Raw genomic sequence first — 22,375 nt, forward strand, 5'->3', positions numbered from 1 at the left:
TGGTAGAGAGGTCGAGAGTTGCAGAACTTCTTCACCTTTTGATATTGCAACTAAAGTGGAGGTGATGCTTGAAGCCGTAGGAAATAATCAGGTGATTCGTGAGGAATGATGGCACCTGAGGTCTTCAAATGGAAGAACAGCGGCAGCCCAAACAGACCAAAGAAGAGGGAAAAGGAGATAATCGTGAAAGGTTGAGTCGACTCTCTCATTAGATTTGGGAGCCCTAAGATGGTACGAAGAGGGAAAGTCAAAACCCTGGACAGCTAAGGGAAGATTCTCCTCATTATAGGAGGAAGCAACAGAATCAGGTCCACCAGCGAATTTGGTAGAGGGTCTTGAATGCCTAGAAGACTCGGCAGTCACCTTAGGAATCATGGATGGTCCAGACCCAGGAAGGGCAGAAGATGTCTCAGTTTTTTCTTCTACTCTTTGTTGGCTAACTTTTGCGAAGTCACGCCAAAGAGCAGTTAGGGTTTTATTGTCACTATCCGACTGCTCAAAGGGGAGAGAAACAAAGGCCTCATTGCCACTATCGCTTTTACCGGCTCTAGGCACAGGGGAAGTCTCAGAGGAAACCCTACTATCTTCCATTACTAAAAGGTCTGACTGTGGTTTCCAGAGAAAAAGAAACCTGGAGACAGAAAGTAAACTTTGCAAAGGGAACAGTAAACTTACTGAATCACTGAGGCAGAGAGCTCGAGAACGAAAGAATCGTAAAGGCGCGAAGTAGACGACGAGGTTTCAAAATTCCAGATGAAGAATGAAACCTACGAAGACAACCAACCGCTTTTAAGCACCCGCACGAGTGTTTGAGGACGTGAACGATCGAGATTAATTTGGCATCAACGATCGAGATTTGAAGACGGTTCGAAAGTTTGAACTCACGAATCCAAAACAGGTGTTCAGAAACCATCGTTTTGATTGCATGAGCCATGATAGTTTCGACTGCAAGAGGATGCGTGGTGGCACCCTCACAATGCTTAAGGGAAAAGCAACACAACCGCATTAAATGTGAAATGACATTTAATGGGTTATGCGAAGACTATTACTTGACGAAGAACCCAGTTAAAAACCAAGCCCTCGGGATCGACCAAACGCTTGGTCTGGGGGGCTCGTGATATGGAGAAAATATGATCGAACTTGGTTCATTCTTGGTTCGACCCTCGACTCCGGTCGAGACAAAAGGAATCGACTCGCTTCTGAGCGAGCCGGGTTCAAGAGATAGCTTGCTGAGGAAGAAAACTAAATCAGCCACCAGCACGCCCTAACTTTTGGAGCAGGTTAATTAACCTAATGACGGCTAGCAGAGTTCGGCGGCTATCAATCATCGCTATCATATGGATAACCACCAGATAACAGTCGGGTTATCCTAGGAGTCCTCTACTAGTCCAAACTAGTAGAAGTCTATCACTCAACGGATCTATCTGTTAAGATCCAACGACTATCCGAAGAAGGCTCAAATACATCCAACGAAGAAGATTCAAAGGTACACTCTATATAAGACATCAACCTACCCATAAGGTGGGGACAGACGAAAACACTCAGATGCTTACTATCTGAATCATATTCTTGTTATTCATTCCTTAGCTTTGTGCTCTAGCAGAGCCGTTTGTGATTAAGTTCATCAACTAACTTAGCCTTCGGAGGTGGACTCCCGATCCCAGCGGTCTGGCCACATCTGACGCTTTATTTTGCAGGTCCTTTTTCAAGAGATCTAAGGGCTGAGCAGATCTTGGACGAATCAGCCGTTGTTTTCATTTATCTGTTCTTTGTTTGGGAAAGAAATGAAAAAGCGAGTCTACCTGGTAGAGAGGTCGAGAGTTGCAGAACTTCTTCACCTTCTGATATTGCAACTAAAGTGGAGGTGATGCTTGAAGCCGTAGGAAATAATCAGGTGATTCATGGGGAACGATGGCACCTAAGGTCTTCAAATGGAAGAACAGCGGCAGCCCAAACAGACCAAAGAAGAGGGAAGAGGAGATAATCGTGAATCGTGAATCATGAGGAACGATGGTGAAGAAGGTCTTCAAATGGAAGAACAGCGGCAGCCGAACGGATCTGACAACAGGGAAAAACTGAAGAAGAGGGAAGAAGAAGCTTGTTCAACCTCAACTCCTCATTTTGAAAATTAAAATGTTTTTAACCGTTGGATTAGAATTTAATACATGTCAAAAATCCAATGGAAAACAGGGGGAAACGGGAGGACGTCAAAACCGGAGCAGACAAAAATCCCATTAGGTACATAAAGATCAAGTGAAGGGGTGAAAAGGGGAAAATAGTAAAAAATAAATAAATAAACCAATAGGAAAGAGAGGAAGCTAAGGCTGGCCACTTCAAAAGCCCTATCTCAAAGAAAAGTTTTAAGTGATTCCTGTTGTCTTTAAGTTTCAAATCTATGGAGTCATAATTTATAAAATTAAATGTTTGGTTGTGGAATGAAATCTCTGGATTCATCCTAAAAAACTTTTTGATCGACGTGATTTTTATGAATGTGCAAATTTATAGCTTTTTTGAAATCTCTGGATTTCACCCCTTACCCATAAATCTACAGATTCACGTTTTTAGTGTAAAAAGATGAATCTCTAGATTCATGAAATCTAGAGATTTTTACAACCAAACAGTATAATTCTCAGATTTGAAATCTCTGAATTCATATAACCAAACAGGCCCTTACTCAATTATTGGAATGTCCTTTTGAAAGGGTGGTTTGGTTAAGAATTTATCTCTATTTTTTGGTCAAAAAATTCTAACTTTAAACCAAAAAAGGGGCATTCCGAGAATTGAACTCGAGACCTCTCGCACCCTAAGCGAGAATCATACCACTAGACCAAATGCCCATATGCTTACTCCTGATTTTCGACTAAGAACTACAGTTCTTTTCGAATTCTCTTGGAGTCTTTGGAGACTTTCTTTATATGGTAATGGAGATACAATTATAATTTTTTTTCCCTTCAAAACATAACTTATATTAGACGTTTCATAGTAATGCATCTGGAGGATAAAAGAGAGTTATTTACAATGCATAGAGGCACCACAAGATAGACCACTAAACCTTATTTAAAGCATAAAGTCTAGTTCCATGAGTTAAGTAGCCTGCATGAGCATTATTAGACCTAGCAACAAAATGAAACAAAACTCTCTTAAAACTAGACTGTAAGTCTGTGATCATGGGGCTGCCTATTAAGAGCACTAAACTAAGCAGAAGCACTCTTTCTTCTCTCTTTAGTTTATTTAGGCTTTCTCTAGTTTCTTTGCTTGCATTTGTGAGATTTAAATTTATAGATTGAATGTTAGGTTTAATTTTTCTATGTAATGCAATTCAAGTTCAAGTTTCAAGTTTTAAGATTCGTTTTTCTCTAGGTCTAGCAATTGCAGATCTAGATCAGGTTGTTAGGGTTGGTTAAGATTTGAATCGTTTGTTCAATTCGCAAGTAACCTTCTTCAATAATCTTCTCTCCTCCTTCCATTCCCGCTTCTATCTACCCCTCCATATTCTTAATTTAGGATTTACTTTCAACATTTATTTATTGTTCTCCCTTCCCCTGGGTCCTTGATCAGAGATTTCTACAGTCGTGACTTTCTTTGGTTAAGGTTTCTCTTTCCTTTTATTACTATGTTATTTAGTTTCTGCAATTTACTTTCATCATTTATTTATTGTTCTCCCTTCCCCTGGGTCCTTGATCAGAGATTCATACAGTCATGTCTCTCTTTGGTTAAGGTTTCTCTTTCCTTTTATTGCTTTGATTATTTTTTTTTTTCTAATATCCGTTCCCCCGATCGGTGGACTGTAAGCTACGGCTAAGGGTCCACGGTCAAAGTCATTATAATTATACTCCCCTTCCCTAGATCCAGAGCTGACACTCGGATCACTTCCTTTTTATTTTTATTTATTTATTTATTCGCATTTTTTTGCTTTATTTTTCGTCTCAATTCGATCGCATTAGATGTATGGATTAGGACCATTCGTTTAATTTAATTAAGTAATTAACAAATTTGAATCATTGCATTCTCGCATTATCATTAACAAGTTAATTCTAAAGTGGCATATCTCCTTGAGATCGACCCGTCAGCTACACGATGCCGTGCGCTTGCAGTTACTTTTAATTTCACAAACAACTCGCTTTTTCATTTTTTTTTTTCCCAAAAAAAGAACAGAGAAAGATAAATTAATCCCTTTCGTAGGAGAAATCACCGCTCATTGGGAGAGAATTTGATAAATTAATCCTCTGTTCCACGGATTTGCTCGAATGGTTTTTTTTTTTTTTTTTCCTTTTCAAGGAAACTGAAATCTCTTTGCAACTTGGTTGACAACGAGACATCTGAAACCTCCGCATGCCTCCTATAGCCTTTTTGCTTATTTTACAAATTTGATCAATCTCAGATCACAGACTCAGTCCAACAAGAAGAAGAAAAAAAATTCTTAAACTGAATCTGTCTGCAACTTGGTTGAAAATGAGACCTGAAACCTTCCTAAAGAATCGATTGTGTAGCCTTTTTTTCTCATGATTCTTCCCTTGATGCTGTTTGGAAGAAAAAAATGAGAGAAAGAAAGAAGACAGCAAAGGGTGGTGATAAGAAAATAAAAGAAGAAAGAAGATTGGGTTGTCCATCTAGTTTTTATTAAAGATTGAAAGTTGAATGGGATCCTATTGGGTTGATTCATTTATGACTAAATATTTATTGACAGTAAGGAGTTCCATGATCAATTTTAAAGAGGAGATGGTGGTTAATGTGTTGTGAAAGATAGCTTTGTTAAGTCTGATGTGTACTTGAGACCTTAGAAAAATCATACTTCTATTATTAGTGGGAGGACTACTACTACTCTTGTGAAGTAACAATTTCATTCATTTTGTCACTGTGAAAAAATTGATCACAACTCTTCAAGGAGAAAATTTTCTTTCTCTTTTTTATTGCTTATAAATCTTGTTTGCGGTGGGGTTTCAATGTGTCATTTTCACTTTAAAAATGAGAAAAAGTATAAAGTATGCTGCATTTCTTGATTTACTGCCATTTTCGAAACTCAAAGAGTCAAAGCAATTGTTTTTTTTTTTGGGTAAAAGCAAATCAACTCAAAGAACTTAACTTCGTTATATTTTTGTTATATCTGTGTTTTGTGATATCCATTTTGATGAGCAATAGGTTAATTTTTTATATTTCGATATTTTTCAGGTGAACCATAGATAAATCAAACTTTACACCGGATGTTGAAATATGTTGTAATGATGACACTAAGCTTAGCATTGGCATGGAGTTTGCTTTTGACAATGAGGCACACGCTTTTTATAATAGTTATGGAAAAAGAATAAGTTTCAGCATCATAAGGGAATATTCAAATACAAGCAAGACAAATAAGTTAATGATAACTTCAAGTCGATTTGTTTGTAGTAAACAAGGTAATCAACAGCCAAAAAAGGGAGACAATATTCTCATCAACCCTCAAGCGGAGACGAGAAGTGGCTATTTTGCTCATATAGGAATAAAGATATTGGAAAATGGAAAATATCAATGCCATGATTTTGTTGAAGACCATAATCACGAGATCCATATGCCATCTACTACTCACATGATGCGGTCACAACTACTCATCTCAGATATATAAGGATTCCAAATAGAGTTGGCTCCAAATTCTGGAATTAAAACTAAGGCTGCATTTGAGTACCATGGTATGCAGGCATGTGGGAGACAATGTCTTGGTTATACACCTATAGATCATTACAATTATCTCCGCAGTAAACGTCAGCATGATTTGTGTTATGGTGAAGCATGGAGTTTGTTAAGTTATTTTGATAAACAAGTCAGACTAAATCCCTCTTTTATATATAGGTTACAATTGGATGAAGAGGAGTTGATAGCTAATGTTTTTTGGGCAGATAAGAGAATGAGATTAGATTATTCATTATCTGGTGATGTGGTTACCTTTGACTCTACCTTTTGTACAAACAAGGAGAATAGGCCATTTGGTATTTTTTCTGGATTTAATCATCATAGAGGAGTCGTAATATTTGGAGCTGCACTTTTATATGATGAGACAATTGAATCATTCAAATGATTATTTAACATCTTCTTGGAAACTCATGAACAAAAGAAGCCTAAAACATTTTTTACATATCAAGATGCGGCAATGGCAAGAGCTTTTTTAGAAGAGTTTTCTGGGACATGGCATGGTTTGTGTACTTGGCACTTAATGCAAAATGGGATTAAACATCTGGGTTACTTAATGAAAGATGGATCAAGCTTCCTTGTAGAATTGAAAAAATGTATGTATGAATATGATAAGGAAATACATTTTGAGACTGCATGGAAACAAATAAGGTCCAATTATCAAGTTGAAAGATGGTTCATGATTGGACCGTATATATGGATTTAACCATAAATGGGCTAGTTGCTATATGAAGAATACATTCACAGGAGGCATGCGGAGTACACAACTAAGTGAAAGTATAAATGCTATCAACCTGTAAACAATCCCAGAACCTATAAGTTATAACCAATGCTTCGCAAAGAGAAAAAAGAAGAGAGAAAAGAGATTAGAAAAAGGAAGAGACAACAACGAAAGTGCACCAGTCAATATACATCAATTTCAAGCCAAAGCAAAACTACAAAAGGAAATGACTCTTACCCAAAACAGACCAGATAATCTGCTCTAACAAGTTCAACCACATTTTTGTTTGGCATACTTATTTGGGAATATAAACAAATACGTGGTGGTATAAGTATATAAACAATTTAAATGGTTTTTTCTTAAGATGATAAACAACCATCTTATTGAGATTTTGTTTCTCTCTGTTTTTAATTAATGAAATTTTAGAAAAAGAAATGAAGCATTGAGAGATTTTATTGGGCAAATCGTAACAATATATGATACTTGATATCCTATGATAATTGAGTGATGAGCTACGTGAATTAACAGTTGCTTTAATTGGGGTTTGTGAGGAATGATGGCAACTCTTGAGTGTGCCGTTGTTTTCATTGTGTAGGAAAGAAATGAAAAAGCGAGTCTACCTGGTAAAGAAGTTGAGAGTTGCAGAACTTCTTTACCTTCTGATATTGCAACTAAAGTGGAGGTGATGCTTGAAGCCATAGGAAATAATCAGGTGATTCGTGAGGAACGATGGCACTTGAGGTCTTCAAATGGAAGAACAGCGGCAGCCCAAACAGACCAAAGAAGAGGGAAGAGGAGATAATCGTGAATCGTGAGGAACGATGGTGAAGAAGGTCTTCAAATGGAAGAACAGCGGCAGCCGAACGGATCTAAGAACAGGGAAAAACTGAAGAAGAGGGAAGAAGAAGCTCGTTCAACCTCAACTCCTCATTTTGAAAATTAGATTGTTTTTGACCGTTGGATTAGAATTTAATACGTGTCAAAAATCCAATGGAAAACAGGGGGAAATGGGAGGACGTCAAAATCGGAGCGGACAAAAATCCCATTAGGTACATAAAGATCAAGTGAAGGGGTGAAAAGGGGAAAATGGTAAAAAAAATAAATAAATAAACCAATAGGAAAGAGAGGAAGCTAAGGCTGGCCACTTCAAAAGCCCTATCTCAAAGAAAAGTTTTAAGTGATTCCTGTTGTCATTAAGTGTGGTGGTAAGAGAAAATAATTAACCATCTATAAGCCCTAAACCCAGATGTAGCCCCAAGAATTAAGAGATGGTTTTCGAAGATCCTCAAAGTGAAGTATGGAGAAGGACCCACTAAGTACCTCGGCTTACCAACTGATTTTGGAGTCTCTAAGGTTGAATTGTTCCACTCTTTGAATGATAGAACCAGCTCTAAATACAAAGCATGGGCGGCACGGCTGCTTAATCATACAGGAAGAGAAATTCTATTAAAGTCGGTGGCCCTTCCATCTTCCAACTATGTGCAATCCCACTTTCTTCTTCCCAAAATGACTCACAAGGCAATGAAGTCGAAAACAGCTACATTCTTTTGGGGAGGGAACAAAGCAAAAAAGACAATACACTGGATGTCTTGGAAGAGGTTGACTCAATCGAAAACTCAAGGTGGTTTGAATTTTAGAGATCCCATCTTGCATAATAGGGCCCTCCTATGTAAGTAGGCTTGGAGATTATTTTCGCAGCCGGAGTTAGAGTGGTCCAGATTCATGAAGAACATATACTTTCCCCACAAAACCTTTATGGAGGCAACTCTGGTAAAATCTCCATCATGGGCGTGGAGGAGCATCTTAGAAGGCAGGGAAGTGCTGAGACAAGGGATAGTTTGGAAGATCGGTAAAGGTGATAAAATTCAGGTTTGGGAAGATCCATGGATTCCTTCATTACCCGACTTCAAGCTTATCTCTCCCCCTCCCCAACAGTGTCAAATTAAGTGGGTGCAAGATTTTATTATTGTGGACGAAAGGAAATGGAACGACGCCCTCATCAAAGCATGGTTCTCAGACAAAGAACAAGAAGCCATTTTCAAAATCAAACTTTCTCTATTTCCTGCTGAAGATGAACTAGTATGGGGGGGGGGGGAAGCAAGTCCAGTAAATTTTCTGTGAAGGATGCTTACCGGATCCAAGCCCAAGCCTTGGAAAGGAAAGAGAGGGATCTTCCTTCATCATCAACTCTACATAAATGGGAGGAAAAACCTTTAGATATCTGGACAGCAATCTGGCAATGCAACACATACCCCAAAATCAAAAGTTTTTTGTGGAGGGCGTGTAATGATGGTGTTGCTTCAACAATGGAGCTACAAAGAAGAGGGGCGAAAGTAGATCCTGTTTGTGGTGGATGTAGTAAGGAGACAATCTATTTCACATATTCTTCTCCATTGCCCGATTGCAAAGCTGGTATGGTTTGGAGGACCCCTATCATGGCGAGCAGAGCAAAGCAACTGTTTATCCTTAGCCGATTGGATCTCTTCTTGGAGGCAGTTCGACAGCTTAGGAAGGAACCAAGCCAAAGAAATGCGTAGCCTATGCTCATTTATGGCGTGGAGTTTATGGAATGCTAGGAATGACAGGGTACATGGGAAGACATTATGGACACCACAAGAAATTATAGAGAAGGCATTGGAAGCTCACCGAGAATTCTAGCACATAGATACCTATGCTGAATTGGATAGTGACCTGCAACAAGGAGAACCACAAACTGAGGAAGATCATCAATGGATTCCCCCAAACCCACCTTTCCTCAAAGTGAATGTGGATGCCTCACTGAAATATAAAGCAAAAAAAGGAGGTGCTGGGGTTATAATTCGAGATTCATCAGGTAAACCTATGCTTGCTGCCTCCATCCCCTTTGTACCTAATTCGGTCTTGGAAGGAGAAGCATATGCCTTTCGAGCTGGGTTATTATATGCGATGGGCGAAGGGTATGAGCATCTTGAGGTGGAAACTGACAATCAGCAGCTGGTTAACATTCTCAAGGGGAAGCTCATGCACACTGCGAGGTCCAACCCATTATTGATGACATCCACTACCTAGCTTCGAAATTGCTAAGCTTCGTTCCCTATTATATTCCTAGAAATTCCAATTCTATTGCGGATTTTCTAGCACGGAAGGCCCTCTTGGTCACTGAACCAACGGAATGGTTGTGTTCCACTGAGTGGTTATTAGAGCTTTGCTCGGCCACTCCCTATCAATGAAGTGCTTTATTACCAAAAAAAAAAAAAAAAGTCTGGAGATTTCAAATATCTAGAGATTTCAAAGCTATGGAGTCATAATTTATAAAATTAAATGTTTGGTTGTGGAATGAAATCTCTGGATTCATCCTAAATTTTTGTGAATGTGCAAATGTATAGCTTTTTTGAAATCTCTGGATTTCACCCCTTACCTATAAATCTACAGATTCACGTTTTTAGTGTAAAAAGGTATAATTCTTAGATTTGAAATCTCTGGATTCATGTAACCAAACATGCCCTTACTCAATTACTGGAATGCCCTTTTGAAAGGGTGGTTTGGTAAAGAACTTAAGATCTTATCTCTATTTACTGGTCTAAAAATTATAGTTTTAAACCAACGGGGCATTCCGAGAATTGAACTCGGGACCTCTCGCACCCTAAGCGAGAATCATACCACTAGACCAAATGCCCATATGCTTACTCTCACTTTTCGACTAAGAGCTACAGTTCTTTTCGAATTCTCTTGGAGTCTTTGGAGACTTTCTTTATAGGGTAATGGAGATACAATTGTAATTTTTTTTCCCTTCAAAACATAACTTATATTAGACGTTTCATAGTAATGCATCCGGAGGATAAAAGAGAGTTATTTAGAATGCATAGAGGCACCACAAGATAGACCACTAAACCTTATTTAAAGCACAAAGTCTAGTTCCATGAGTTAAGTAGCCCGCATGAACATTATTAGACCTAGGAACAAAATGAAACAAAACTCTCTTAAAACTAGACTGTAAGTCTGTGATCGTGGGTAAGGGTGTCAATTGCGTACCGAAACCGTTTAACCGTACCGAACCGCGCCGCCTAAAACCGCACCGTACCGTACCGTTCAAAATTCTGTACGGTACGTACCGAAACCGAATTTATTCGGTACGGTTCCGGTTTTAGGTACTCATACCGTTGGTACATACCGAAACCGTACCGAATTGGTACCATACAAAATTAAGAGATGTAAATTGTAATTTTATAATTAAAACACTTAACATTTTCCCTATCTGTAATTCCCTATTTCAATTTTTCGTTTCATCATTCACTTCTCTTCTTAGATTTACTTGTTTTGTCACTATTAATTAGATTTATTTGCTTTATCTATGTTAATTTCAAATTATATCGATTGGTTGATCACAATTTCATTAGGATTTGATGAACTAATAACAAAAGTGGCATAAGTTTATTCGTACAAAAATTGTACCACACTACATACCGTGTTTAAACCGTTTTCCCGTACCGATTTAATACCGAATCCGTACCGAACCGTTTTTATAAATACCGAAACCGTACCGTACCGTTTAAATTCGGTACGGTACGGTTCTGGTTTTTGGTATTCAAAGTTGGTACCGCACCGAAACCGTACCGAATTACCGAAACCGTACCGATTGACACCCTTAATCGTGGGGCTGCCTAGTAAGAGCACTAAAATCTTAGACACATGCAAAGAACACCCTAAAAGTAAACCATCATGTATAGCTTCCAACGCAACAATGGATGTCAACATACTTGTATTAGCTTTGGTCTGAACTGCAACATAAAACCCATCCAGATCCAAAAGTATATTGTTGCAGCCTCCTTGGTTGCTATGCTTATCCCATGAGCTATTTGTATTAAGCTGGTACAATCCCTCCTCCAAACTAGCCGGGAACAACATTGGTTTCCTCCAGAGGAGATTCAAATGACGTATGACAACATTCTCGAATTTCAACATTGAGGTAGAAAAAAGAATTCACTGTAGCCATAATAGTTGGAAAATAATTGGACTAGAGTAACATTCAAAACCTTCCATATAGACCAACACATGGTACTTCAAATAACATCTACGGTATTCAGATCCCTATAAGAACAAAACATAGAGTGTACAAAACTTATCCAATCAAACAAAAAAAAAACCCTGAAAAGTCAAACACTATCCATCCTAAGCAGAAATAGTTCCCAACATTTTCTAGCATATGTACAATGAAATAAAGCATTTCATATAGATTCATAATCAAGTGCAAAAATCAAACATAAGGAGAGATGGCACAATTGTAATTATCGAATTCTTTCTTTTTTCTTTTTAGAGTAAGAGAAATTACCAAATTTTATCAATCCGATTTCAAAGATTCAGGCAATCGGGCCGAGTTAACTAATTCGAGGAACGATTCACTAATCCGACATCACGGGGCCATGTCCGACACCCGATATAGTATATTATTTCATGTACGACCACCCCCGGTGACGAAAGAACACCCAAAATGATGTAGTTTCTTTCACTTCACTTGTTCATCAGAATAGTCATCTTCCTGTAGCCGAAAATCGCAGCATGACTTCTCAGTTTCCTTTCAATCCATCGATTCTTTGTTCTTCGAGTACCCAAAATGTCATGAATCATAAGAATCACCTTCAACCGAGAAGCTTTCTGGTTTCTTCATCATCTCTGTCATCATCCAAGGCAAAATTCTCCAAGGATTTGCCCTCATGGAGTTTTCTGAGATTTCGAATTCGGAAGGATTCAGTTGAGCTTCGTTCCATCTCAACCTTACCTAGACCTACTAGGGCATTTTCAAATGATGCTTATGCATCTCGGGGAAATACGTCGAAGAATGAGAACGAATTGCAGGCGCCAAATTTTTTTGAATTCGTCACGTCTGAGAGAGTTAAGGTGGTTGCGATGCTCGGTCTGGCTTTGGCTCTCTGTAATGCAGATCGAGTTGTAATGTCTGTGGCGATTGTTCCCTTGTCCTTAGCTCACGGATGGACCACTTCTTTTTCTGGCGTAGTTCAGGTATAATTCCCAAATTTGATCATCTCCAACCACTTTCCCTCAATCTTTCAACTGTTATGCTCAAGCCCGTAACCCAAAGTTAAACGTGGAACAGTTCTCTCACATTAACAATGTCTTTATAGTTATTAACTATCGATGCTTTATGTTGTCATAGAGTTCATTGGTTTAATTGTTTCAGGATGTAATTCCGTAAATTCTTTACATTCTATAAAAATTTGAACCTGAGGATCACTACTGCTGAGTGCTTAGATGCTGAGGCTAACTGTTTATATTCGGCATCATCTGGCAGCTGAGAGATTTTGTATTTTTTTGCTGATTAGCTAAACAAGAAGTAAAATAAAAATGGTTTAAACATACAATTTTCTGTAACGCTGTGTTTCAAACAACAAGAAAACCTTGTGGTTCTTCCTGAGTGCTTATTGAAATTGCCTGTCCACAGGTCAACCATCTACCAAGTGGTGCACCATTAGGTATTAGTAATAACATTTTTGTCAGTAATTAAAATGAAATAGAAAAAATGTTTTGGGCATCTGTTCCATTGTTTCATGATTTTTTCATTGTTTATCAATTGTAGTCAGCTTTCCTATGGGGATACCTAATATCACCTATTGTTGGAGGGGCACTGGTGGATTATTATGGTGGTAAAGTAGTCATGGCATGGGGTGTGGCTCTGTGGTCCCTGTCTACCTATCTTACTCCTTGGGCGGCTGAAACTTCTTTATTGGCTTTACTTGCAACACGAGTGCTTCTAGGCATTGCTGAAGGTGTGGCTCTTCCTAGCATGAATAATATGATTGCAAGGTATTGGAATATTTGAAAATCTCCGTTTTGAGTATTTCATGATTTATTGATGTGATTTATCTATTGATACGTGAGCTCCTTTGGTTTTTCTGGGACAGATTTTTGAACAGTTTGAACTGGCTTCTGTTTTAGGTGGTTCCCTCAAACAGAAAGATCTCGGGCTGTGGGAATTGCAATGGCTGGATTTCAACTTGGAAATGTGATTGGACTAGTGCTTTCTCCTATCCTCATGTCACGGAGTGGCATATTTGGACCTTTTGTAATATTTGGACTATTTGGATTTCTTTGGGTTTTGGTTTGGCTGTCTGCAACATCAAGTACACCTGAGTGCCATCCTCAAATATCAAAATCTGAGTTAGATTATATACAGAGTATGAGAAAAACTTCTTCAATACAGTATGCAGAGAAGAAATCTAAGACAACCAAAGTGATCCCTCCATTCAGGCGCTTACTTTCAAAGCTACCAACCTGGGCTGTAATTTCAGCAAATGCTATGCACAGCTGGGTAATGCATACTAACTTTGCAGAGAAACTTTATCTCACAGACACACAAGTACACACAGAAAAATCATGTCCACATATTGTCAATACAATGTTGCTTATTGGTGATTGCGCATGCAGGGATACTTTCTTTTTCTCTCTTGGATGCCCATTTACTTCAAAACCGTAAGTCTCTAGGTATTAACTTCTGAAGTAAAGTACAGTCCATATATGATGATGTCACGCAAATATGCAATTGTAAAGGGAACTAATTATTAGATGCTGATGCTCTGTACCAGATTTATCATGTTGACCTCAAACATGCAGCATGGTTTAGTGCAGTGCCATGGACCATGATGGCAATTTTTGGATATTTGGCTGGTGCTTGGTCAGATATGTTGATCTGCAGCGGTACCAGTGTCACTTTTACTCGCAAGCTCATGCAGGTATAGCATTTATTGACTTAATCTTATATGTGAGCAAAAGGCTAGGTATCATTCTTATATTGCTTTCTAGAAGTGATATTCTGGAGAAAAAGCAATACAAAAAAATTATTTGTGCACAGTTCTAGAATTTTCCTAGGGTATTAATGGATCACCATTTTTATTGCAGATTACATGCAGAAGTTGTGGACAATTTACTTACAAAAAGTTAATCCTGGAAAATAAGTTGCATGTAAAACAGGAGTGGGATCTTAACATGATTGACATGGCATTATTTATATGGATAAGATTCCAAAAGAAGAAAAACACCAGATGCATCCAAGCCTCTTACAAATTAAAATGACAGCTAGAAAAGAAGGAAAAACAAAGAAGATTTACCAATTAGGTCATCTTCAAACTTGGAAAATGTCATTCCTTATATTGTCATTTCCTCTTAATGGATAGGGCTTTAGCTGATTCACTGTTAAATGTAAATGTGGCAAATAGATAAAATCATCAGAAAATTAATAAATAAAGCAAGGCAATTGAGAAACCCCCCTTTTTCTTTTATTTGTTGTGTCCAGGATTATGTCGTGGATCATTAGATAGGAATCCGAAGATGAAGGCAAAACAAAAAATATCACTATTGTGTAAACGAAGAGTTTGAGAGTGAGCAATTGGGATGCAGATCCTTTGAAATTATAGGGTTTAATCCTGTTCAGACATCTTGTATGTAATTATTTTTCCCATAATTTACAGAAATGTGAGGGACCTTTCTTTCTCTTTTTCCTTTTTTTTTTTTTGGGTTGGTAATCCTTTTGGAAAGAGGACTTGGTTCTATAGCCAATTTGAATTTTGAAGCTTAATTTATAGGGATAATTATCATGGGTGATTATGATGCCCAAGAGAACTTCTCTTTATTCCACATGTAAATACATTGGTTGATCCATTTTTATCATCTATATTTTTAATGGTAGAGCTAACATCATTTGTTGCAACCCTTCTTCATAGAATGTTTTTCTCCCTGTTCTATTTTTCTTTGTGGTAGAATGTTTTTGTCTCTATTGTTTTCTCTTCTTTTTATTTATGCCTATTTATATTTTTGTTATACACGATCATAGTTCGAGAACTCATGAGATCTCGTTGAGATCTTGGGAGATACCTTGCTTTTTTTGAGAAGGCAAGGCAAGATGGCATTCGAGAACCTGGATAATTCAACTCAACAGAGATCTCAGATTTCTCGATCATATCTCAGGTGTATCAATATTTGTTTCCCGTATCTTTGATATCTTCGTCAGAACTTGGTGAGATCTTTGTAATATTTTGCGTATCTCAAAAAGGTCTTGGAATGTTTTGGGAATCTTAACTACAATTTTATGCTTCCCACTGAAATCTGGCTTTATTTTCAACCAAAACAAAAATAAAAGATTACCCAAACTCGCTTTTTGTGAGGGAAAGAGTTGGGCAATTAGATGGATGCTTTGAATATTGTGTATAATGAGATGCTTACTAGTTAGTATTGTGGTTGGAAAGATTGGTAATGCTTGTAAAATTGGCCATTGAGATTTTAGTCATCCTATATCAGGTTGCATTTTACTATCTAGATGGTTATTAAGCTAAGTTTGTTGCTTTTACACAGTCAATTGGATTTTTGGGTCCGGCAATTGCACTCCTTGGTCTAAATGCAGCAAAAAATCCATCTGTTGCGTCTGCTTGGCTTACAGCAGCTGTTGGTTTCAAATCTTTTGGACATTCTGGATTCCTTGTAAACTTTCAGGTTTGTTGTTTCAAAATCATATTTATTGTAGCAAAGAGACACTGCATGAGTTTTCATTTTTCTAATTTTTTCAATGCCTTTCCGTGTGGCCAGGAGATTTCCCCACAGTATGCTGGTGTTCTACATGGTACTTCTCATCCATTTCATTACATATTTTATGTAATCAACCTTTAGTTTCTTTCAAGGCTATTCTTAATTATATTATTTTTTCGGGGCTGTAAGAATTGAATTTTTCTCAGTTTACTATGGTTTTGGGACTGGTTTTGATAGGTGATGATGTGGGGGGGGGGGGGCATTTGGTTTGAGCATGCACACAAAAACCTTTTGAGTTCTCAGTGAGGAGATAGATGTTGTTGCAGATTAATGAAATTGAAAGGACTAGGTTCAGGCTAAAAATGAAGCAGCAAGACATTGTCAGAACATGGTTACAAAAGATATAGATGGCCTTGGGTTAATGGCTGACATGATTTCGGAAGAGTTGAATAGACAAACAAGTTTAGCTTACCTGATCCAATAGTGAGGCTTAGCAGTCACTTAAGTTGCCCATTTATATCCACCTGATCCAATGTGAATTGGATGGATTCCAAATTTGGACCCCAAAAATCCTATAGTCTCTTTCTCTCATCCATTCATTTTTCTAGGTATGTTTGCATTTGCTGATGAAAGGGTTGGGCTACCCAATTACATTTTAACTATGGTGCAGATGGAGTATGCATCTTATTTACGAAAAGAGTATGGACATCATTTAGTACAAAAGTGCTTTGTTATATAAATAATTATGAGTCCATATTTTTAGCACAGCCTCTACTTTATGTTATACCTGGGGTGCACCACTTTGCATCCTTTGTTTAATCAAATGATTGATTTAGATATATATTCTCATCAGAAATTGGATGGCCTTGAATCATGAATTATCTCATGTTTTCTGTTGATCTATCTATCCATATTTGGGCAAGATAACTAAGGCTGTGTTTGTTTGCTGGAATAAAAGTGGGGTGGGAAAAAAGGGTGGAAAAATTCTTGAAAAAAGTGTAGGTATCTTACTTTTCCCTTAAATCCCAAAATTGTAGATTGTTTGGTTGCTTGGGGTGGGAAAGTGAGTGACAATCTTCCTTGAATCAAAGAAACTTGTCTGGTGATGTGGCAGCCCAACTTTTCCATTCCAAACCATTTTAAAACCCCACAAATTTGGTGGGATTTTGTGAAAAAGTTTGGAAAAGTAAAAAGTGGGACCCACCACTATCACTTTTCTACAAAACCCTTTCCTTTCCTTCTCCCTCACCCCACTACACATGGGGCCCACATGTTTTTTTTTTCCCACCCCACCTTTGCAAACAAACGCAGCCTAAGGTAAGGATAAGATACCTGTAAACTGAAACTATGCCTTCACTATAGACTATTGTAGTGATGTTCCAGGGCTTTATATAACAGGAGAAAATTTTATGTAATGACAAACTGTATGTTTTTGCTTCTTTGTTTTAGGGATGTCAAATACTGCTGGGACATTTGCAGCTATTGTGGGAACTGTTGGAGCTGGATTCTTTGTCGAGTTCACGGGTTCTTTTCGGGGATTCCTGATTTTTACAGCATTCCTGTATTTCCTTAGTGCTATTTTCTGGGACATCTTTGCTACTGGAGAACAAGTCAATTTCGATGAAAGTGGTCAGTAACTTGCACATGATAAATAGGTATTTATCATGGATTGAATCAATGTTACTTGCCAGGCCTGTGATAAATGTGCCTTCAAACAAAGAGCAATTTCTGCCCTTGCCCTCCAACCAAACTGTTCTTGCATCGTTGGCATGATGCGTGACACAAATGGAACTCGCTTAGTAACTAAAATGGGCTATCTGTTGTGTGAAGCTGGACAATGTCACTGGCTTTCTTGTCCCTGATTTGGATTTTGTTTGCAAAATAAATAAAAGCATAGCCAGTGCACAAGGCTTCATGCAGGGTCTGGGGAGGGTCAGTCTAGCAGCCATATCACTGCTTCCACAAGGAGACTGTTTCCAGGTTTGATCCCTTGAGCAATTGTTCAGTTGCACCAAGGCCCACCCTCTGGTTGCATTCTCAAACTCCTGCTTCATAACTGGGTTAGGTTTTGTTGACGGGTTTCCTCCAAACCTGCACCAAGATCATCATGTCTCCACCATTGCACATTTCACAGATCTTAGGAAGCACGCTTCAAAAGCTTAACAGTACTTTGCAGCATGCATTAAACCATATCCACGGTGTTCAAAGAATATATTACATTTCCATGTATAGATAGGAGAAATGACACCTATTGTGGTAGATCGTTGGTTGATACTATGCTATGGTATTTTAGTAATACATGTGTATGTGAAATAGATTTTTCTTACAAAATATTTGTCATAAAATTAAAGCTTTATAGTAGCACCTAATTGTTCTGATTTGGAAAATCTTCTTTTTTCCCATTGGGTTTGGAAAATAGTGTTTTATTTTGAAACACACACTTAAAGTATGATGTTTCTTTTTTTTTTTTGGGTTAAGTACTTTCATTTAACATATTTGTGTTGCTAGTTTCCTGAACCAGATTCTGGAAGAGTGAATTACCTCTACTGCTTGAGAGTGTACATGCTATGAACTTGGAATTAACAGTGTGAAATTCTAAACGTCTTGAGTGGATATTTGGTAGTACTTTTGGCAAGAAGTTTGGTGACTAAAGAAACATCTGCAGTAAACTGCAACAAGGAAGGCTGATCAGAGATTGGGAAGGAAAACCATTAGTGACATCATCCATTTTCAAATCATTTTCATCTGTGATTGAAGGGGAAACTAGGGCCATGTGTGCTCAAGGATGTTAGAAGCTATAGCAAATGGCTTTGAGTACGTAGAGGTAGAAACAGATTCCCAATTACTAATGAGTTATTTATCCGAGTCGGCTATACTCCCACATTTATTTTACCTGTGATAGAAGATATCAAATTTATCAATAGTAAGTTCTTGGGCTTTAGGTCCAATTATGTTTCTAGGAGATCCAACTGTATTGTGGATCACCTAGCACGGCAAACCTACTAGGTTCAGGGGCCGAGTTATTGGCCATGTTCCTCTGATTGAAAGGCTGATCTAAAGCCAGCAAGTCCTGTGAGATGAGGTTTTACTTCCTGTGAAATGATTACAGAGCATAGCCGAAAGCAAAGAGCCAGTTTCGCCAAGCTTCATTGATGTTGATGGACAGTGCTTTGGTTAGACTGATCCCACTACGATACCAATAATTTCCACAGCTGTCAAGTTACTAGTCTTTGATAAGCTTGTGACTTTTGAAATTTGAAGCAAAAGAACCCCAATGGCATAATATTCAACAAACCCAACCTTTTGGTTTAAAGCTGGGTATGAATTCCTACACAAACTAGAATAGGAAAACGAAGGTTAGTTGGGTTTGGGGTTGGTGTTGGTGTTGGAGAAATGTTGCTATGGTTCACCTACTCATTCTTTTTGTATTCTTTTGGTAATCTTTCAGCTACTCATTAAGTTTACAGAAAGTACATGTACACCCTCTTGGACTTGGCAAATTGTTATGTTTACCACTCCTAAAATTTATTACATTACAAACGGTATCCCATGTCTGACAATGTTGGCTTTAAAATAGAAGAAGACTTATTTATTCTTACTTATTAGATAAAAACAATTTTAAAGAAAGAATACTTAAAAGTCACTCATGATTTGTTCTTCACCCTTTGCTCTTTTTTTCCTGTTTTTTTTTCTTCTCTTTGTGAGCAGGTTTGAGGATGAAAGACCATAACAGATCTGTTATGGTTTGAATTTGATTTTTGAGTTTTAATTTTTAATTTTGAATTCAAATTTGAATATTGTAAATGACTCTTGTACAACAGTCATGTTTATTTATAAATATATAAGACTTACCCATCAAGGTAAACAACTTACTTATCAAAATTAAAGTTTTTCTCTGCATTGTTTTAGAGGATAAAAGAGGAAGTTTCGAAAATTTGAAATACAATAGATATTGTATGATCGCTTAACCCCATTATTATAAAAGTTAGGGTGTGTTTAATATATAATTTGAAATGTACAAATGTAAACATAAATTTCAAGGGTTTATAATGTAATAGTTTACAAATTTAAGGAGTTTATATGTAATTTACTCTTTATTTTACGGTGGAGATCAAGAGAATGAAGCTTTGCATGCACACATGATTCAAATTATTGTGGGATCATAGGCAATAAAAAAATTATTGATCTCAAGATCCACAAAAAACATGTACCCATGCATGCAAACATGATTCAAATTGTAATCAATATTAATCTTTCAAGGATTAAAGTGTCTAATCAATTCCTAATCAAATGTTATTAATACAGTGATATCATATCTGCCGTGACACCAATATTCAGTCAGTTAAATCCTTGTTGTGGTTCCCACTAAAGGCTGCTGATGATACTTTCCTAATTTTCTAGTTTGACTGGTAGGAAAATGCCAATTTTCCATTTTTACGTTCCACAACACATCTACTACCGAAAAAACGTGGTCGAGAACACATCCAAAATTCCTTATTCCTATTTTTCTCGCGAGCCCATTCTTATCCATACCCCCACAAAACTGGAGTAGGTTACACGCGTGAAGTCAAAAGACCCCCCCCCCCCTCCTCCTCTCTCTCCTTTCTGGCTGTGTGTGTGACTATTTGGTGCTTTTCATTCCCTCCAAAGCTGGAAATGAATTTATGAAATGGTTATTTTAGGGTTTTCAGTTGCACAACTGAACACTCAACGGTATGAATTTATAAAACTAACCATAACAATAAATTCAATAACCTGTTAATGTCAAATAACAGTTTTGGGCCTGTTTTGGTTTGGTGTGGGGCTAACTAACGGTTTGAGTTAACAGTTTATACTCGATTGGCTAGCAGTTTATGGTATACAAGAAATTCCATGCAAAGTAAATTTGCTATTGGTCAATTTTCATTAAAAATTAAACGTTATTCTTCATTGTAGAAAACCCACCCACCCTATAGAATTCAATAACCTAGATAGTAACATAGAGACTGCAAGCTCATTTCTCAGGTTCCACTGAATGGTCCTCTAGAAACAAATTCTCAAACCAAAAACCCTTTTAAATTTTATTTTGTGCTATGATTGATTGTCTTGAAATTGAGTTCTTATTCTATGAAAATGTAGATTTTTTTCCTTCTATGAAGTCCATATTTTTTTTGAGTTGGTATTTAGTTTGATATGCAAAATAAATATCTCTTGATTGGATAAGTATTTATTCAATTTAAACAAATTTAATACATTTATACTTAATCCTTCTGATTGTCTTATAAATAATAGAATGAGTATTGGATCATTGAATTCATTCTTAATTTTTTTAATTGTTTACACCAACTACATAGTGTGGTACGATGATGATTCAAATAATATTTAGTGTAAAACTACAAAACGGGTTATAACAGGTTACGGTTTGGCTTGGGGCTGGTGTGGGCTCTGCGACCCTCAACCCAAACACAATCCATTAAAATTCGGTTCGAGCCTGTTCGAGCTATAACTGGCCGGTGCAATTCGGTTTTAATGATTCAAGCTATAAATTGACATCCCTAATACTGACCTACAACCATATCTACCTTGGGCGGCACACCTATCGACTTGTTGCCAAGAGACACTTTGATAAAGCCTATCATGTCAACCTAACACAGCTATCCCATCCACATCTAATATGTCAAGTTGGTCGCGACATTCAACGTTTCAGCCAGTGAGGAGATCAAGGGCTGACAATCTACACGCCTCAAGTTACACTATAAGTACCTCTCACCTATCCCATTTAATGGTAATGCTAAACTGCTCTCTTATTGCTTTTTAGCTACTCAACTTAGAGTTTTAAAACCCCATTTTCGAGGTGTTGATGTCATTGAATCTTTAAGCATGAGAGGCAGCTATCCAACCACCTTAGTTGGTATGCTTTGATTTTGTTTCTGTGAGCAAGTTTGCCCAACCAAATGAGAGTTCAACCGAGATTCAACCAAAGGGTCAGATTCGGTTGCAACAATTCCCTTCACTCTAACCCATTAATCTCCTCTTCTCCTTCTTCCCAACAGTTAAGAGCCCCCAATGTTGGAATACCCAAGGAAGTATCACAGAAAGTTTAATGAAGCTTACGTTGCCAGAGAGAGAAGGATTTCACCATCTATTTCATTACAAGGATTCAAACTTCACTAACAGTCACCTGTGAAATTTAGATTAACAACCTTGCCTTCTTGATTACATTTTTGGAGAAAAACCAAAAGAATACAACCAAAAGTGATTTTCTTTTTTCACCTCTTAAAAGCCCAAAATAAATTCTTAAAATCTTAAATATTACCTCTAAGTTATAGATAACAACAGCATGAGAGATTACAAGAAAAAGACGTCTAAAGTGACCAAGAAAGTGAAGATGATAGTACTATAATTTTTCTGCACCTTTTTGTTTATTTTTCTCCAAGAGCTCAAAAACGTTCTCTAACGACTTCCTCCAAAAGAGCTCTCAAAAGGTAAAGTTGAAAAGTCCAT

At 37.5% G+C, this 22,375-nt stretch overlaps 1 protein-coding gene and 2 non-coding genes across 4 annotated transcripts; 1 reads left to right on the top strand and 2 right to left on the bottom strand.

The window, feature by feature from the left end:
* Nucleotides 1-2,765: 2,765 nt before the first annotated feature.
* TRNAP-AGG (transfer RNA proline (anticodon AGG)) lies at nucleotides 2,766-2,837 on the bottom strand. Its single transcript has one exon. It is a non-coding gene; the product is annotated as a tRNA-Pro (tRNA).
* Nucleotides 2,838-9,966: 7,129 nt separating this feature from the next.
* Nucleotides 9,967-10,038, bottom strand: TRNAP-AGG (transfer RNA proline (anticodon AGG)). The gene has a single exon. It is a non-coding gene; the product is annotated as a tRNA-Pro (tRNA).
* A 1,802-nt stretch (nucleotides 10,039-11,840) lies between these two features.
* On the top strand, nucleotides 11,841-19,491 carry PHT4;3 (phosphate transporter 4;3). Of its 2 annotated transcripts, XM_089144359.1 has the most exons (8): nucleotides 11,841-12,379; nucleotides 12,954-13,180; nucleotides 13,313-13,685; nucleotides 13,802-13,846; nucleotides 13,960-14,106; nucleotides 15,722-15,859; nucleotides 15,953-15,986; nucleotides 17,342-19,491. In XM_089144359.1, the coding sequence occupies exons 1-8, from the start codon at nucleotides 11,918-11,920 to the stop codon at nucleotides 17,527-17,529; spliced, it is 1,614 nt and encodes a 537-aa protein (XP_089000485.1). In that variant the 5' UTR covers nucleotides 11,841-11,917; the 3' UTR covers nucleotides 17,530-19,491. The 2 variants fall into 2 exon arrangements, with proteins under 2 accessions (XP_089000485.1, XP_089000486.1); XM_089144360.1 differs by lacking the exon at nucleotides 15,953-15,986 and having other exon boundaries at nucleotides 17,342-17,530.
* Nucleotides 19,492-22,375: the final 2,884 nt, after the last annotated feature.

The sequence above is a fragment of the Hakea prostrata genome, chromosome 2, assembly GCF_041222555.1.
Source record: "Hakea prostrata isolate BN-2017 chromosome 2, UWA_Hpros_2, whole genome shotgun sequence".
Classification (NCBI taxonomy): domain Eukaryota; kingdom Viridiplantae; phylum Streptophyta; class Magnoliopsida; order Proteales; family Proteaceae; genus Hakea; species Hakea prostrata.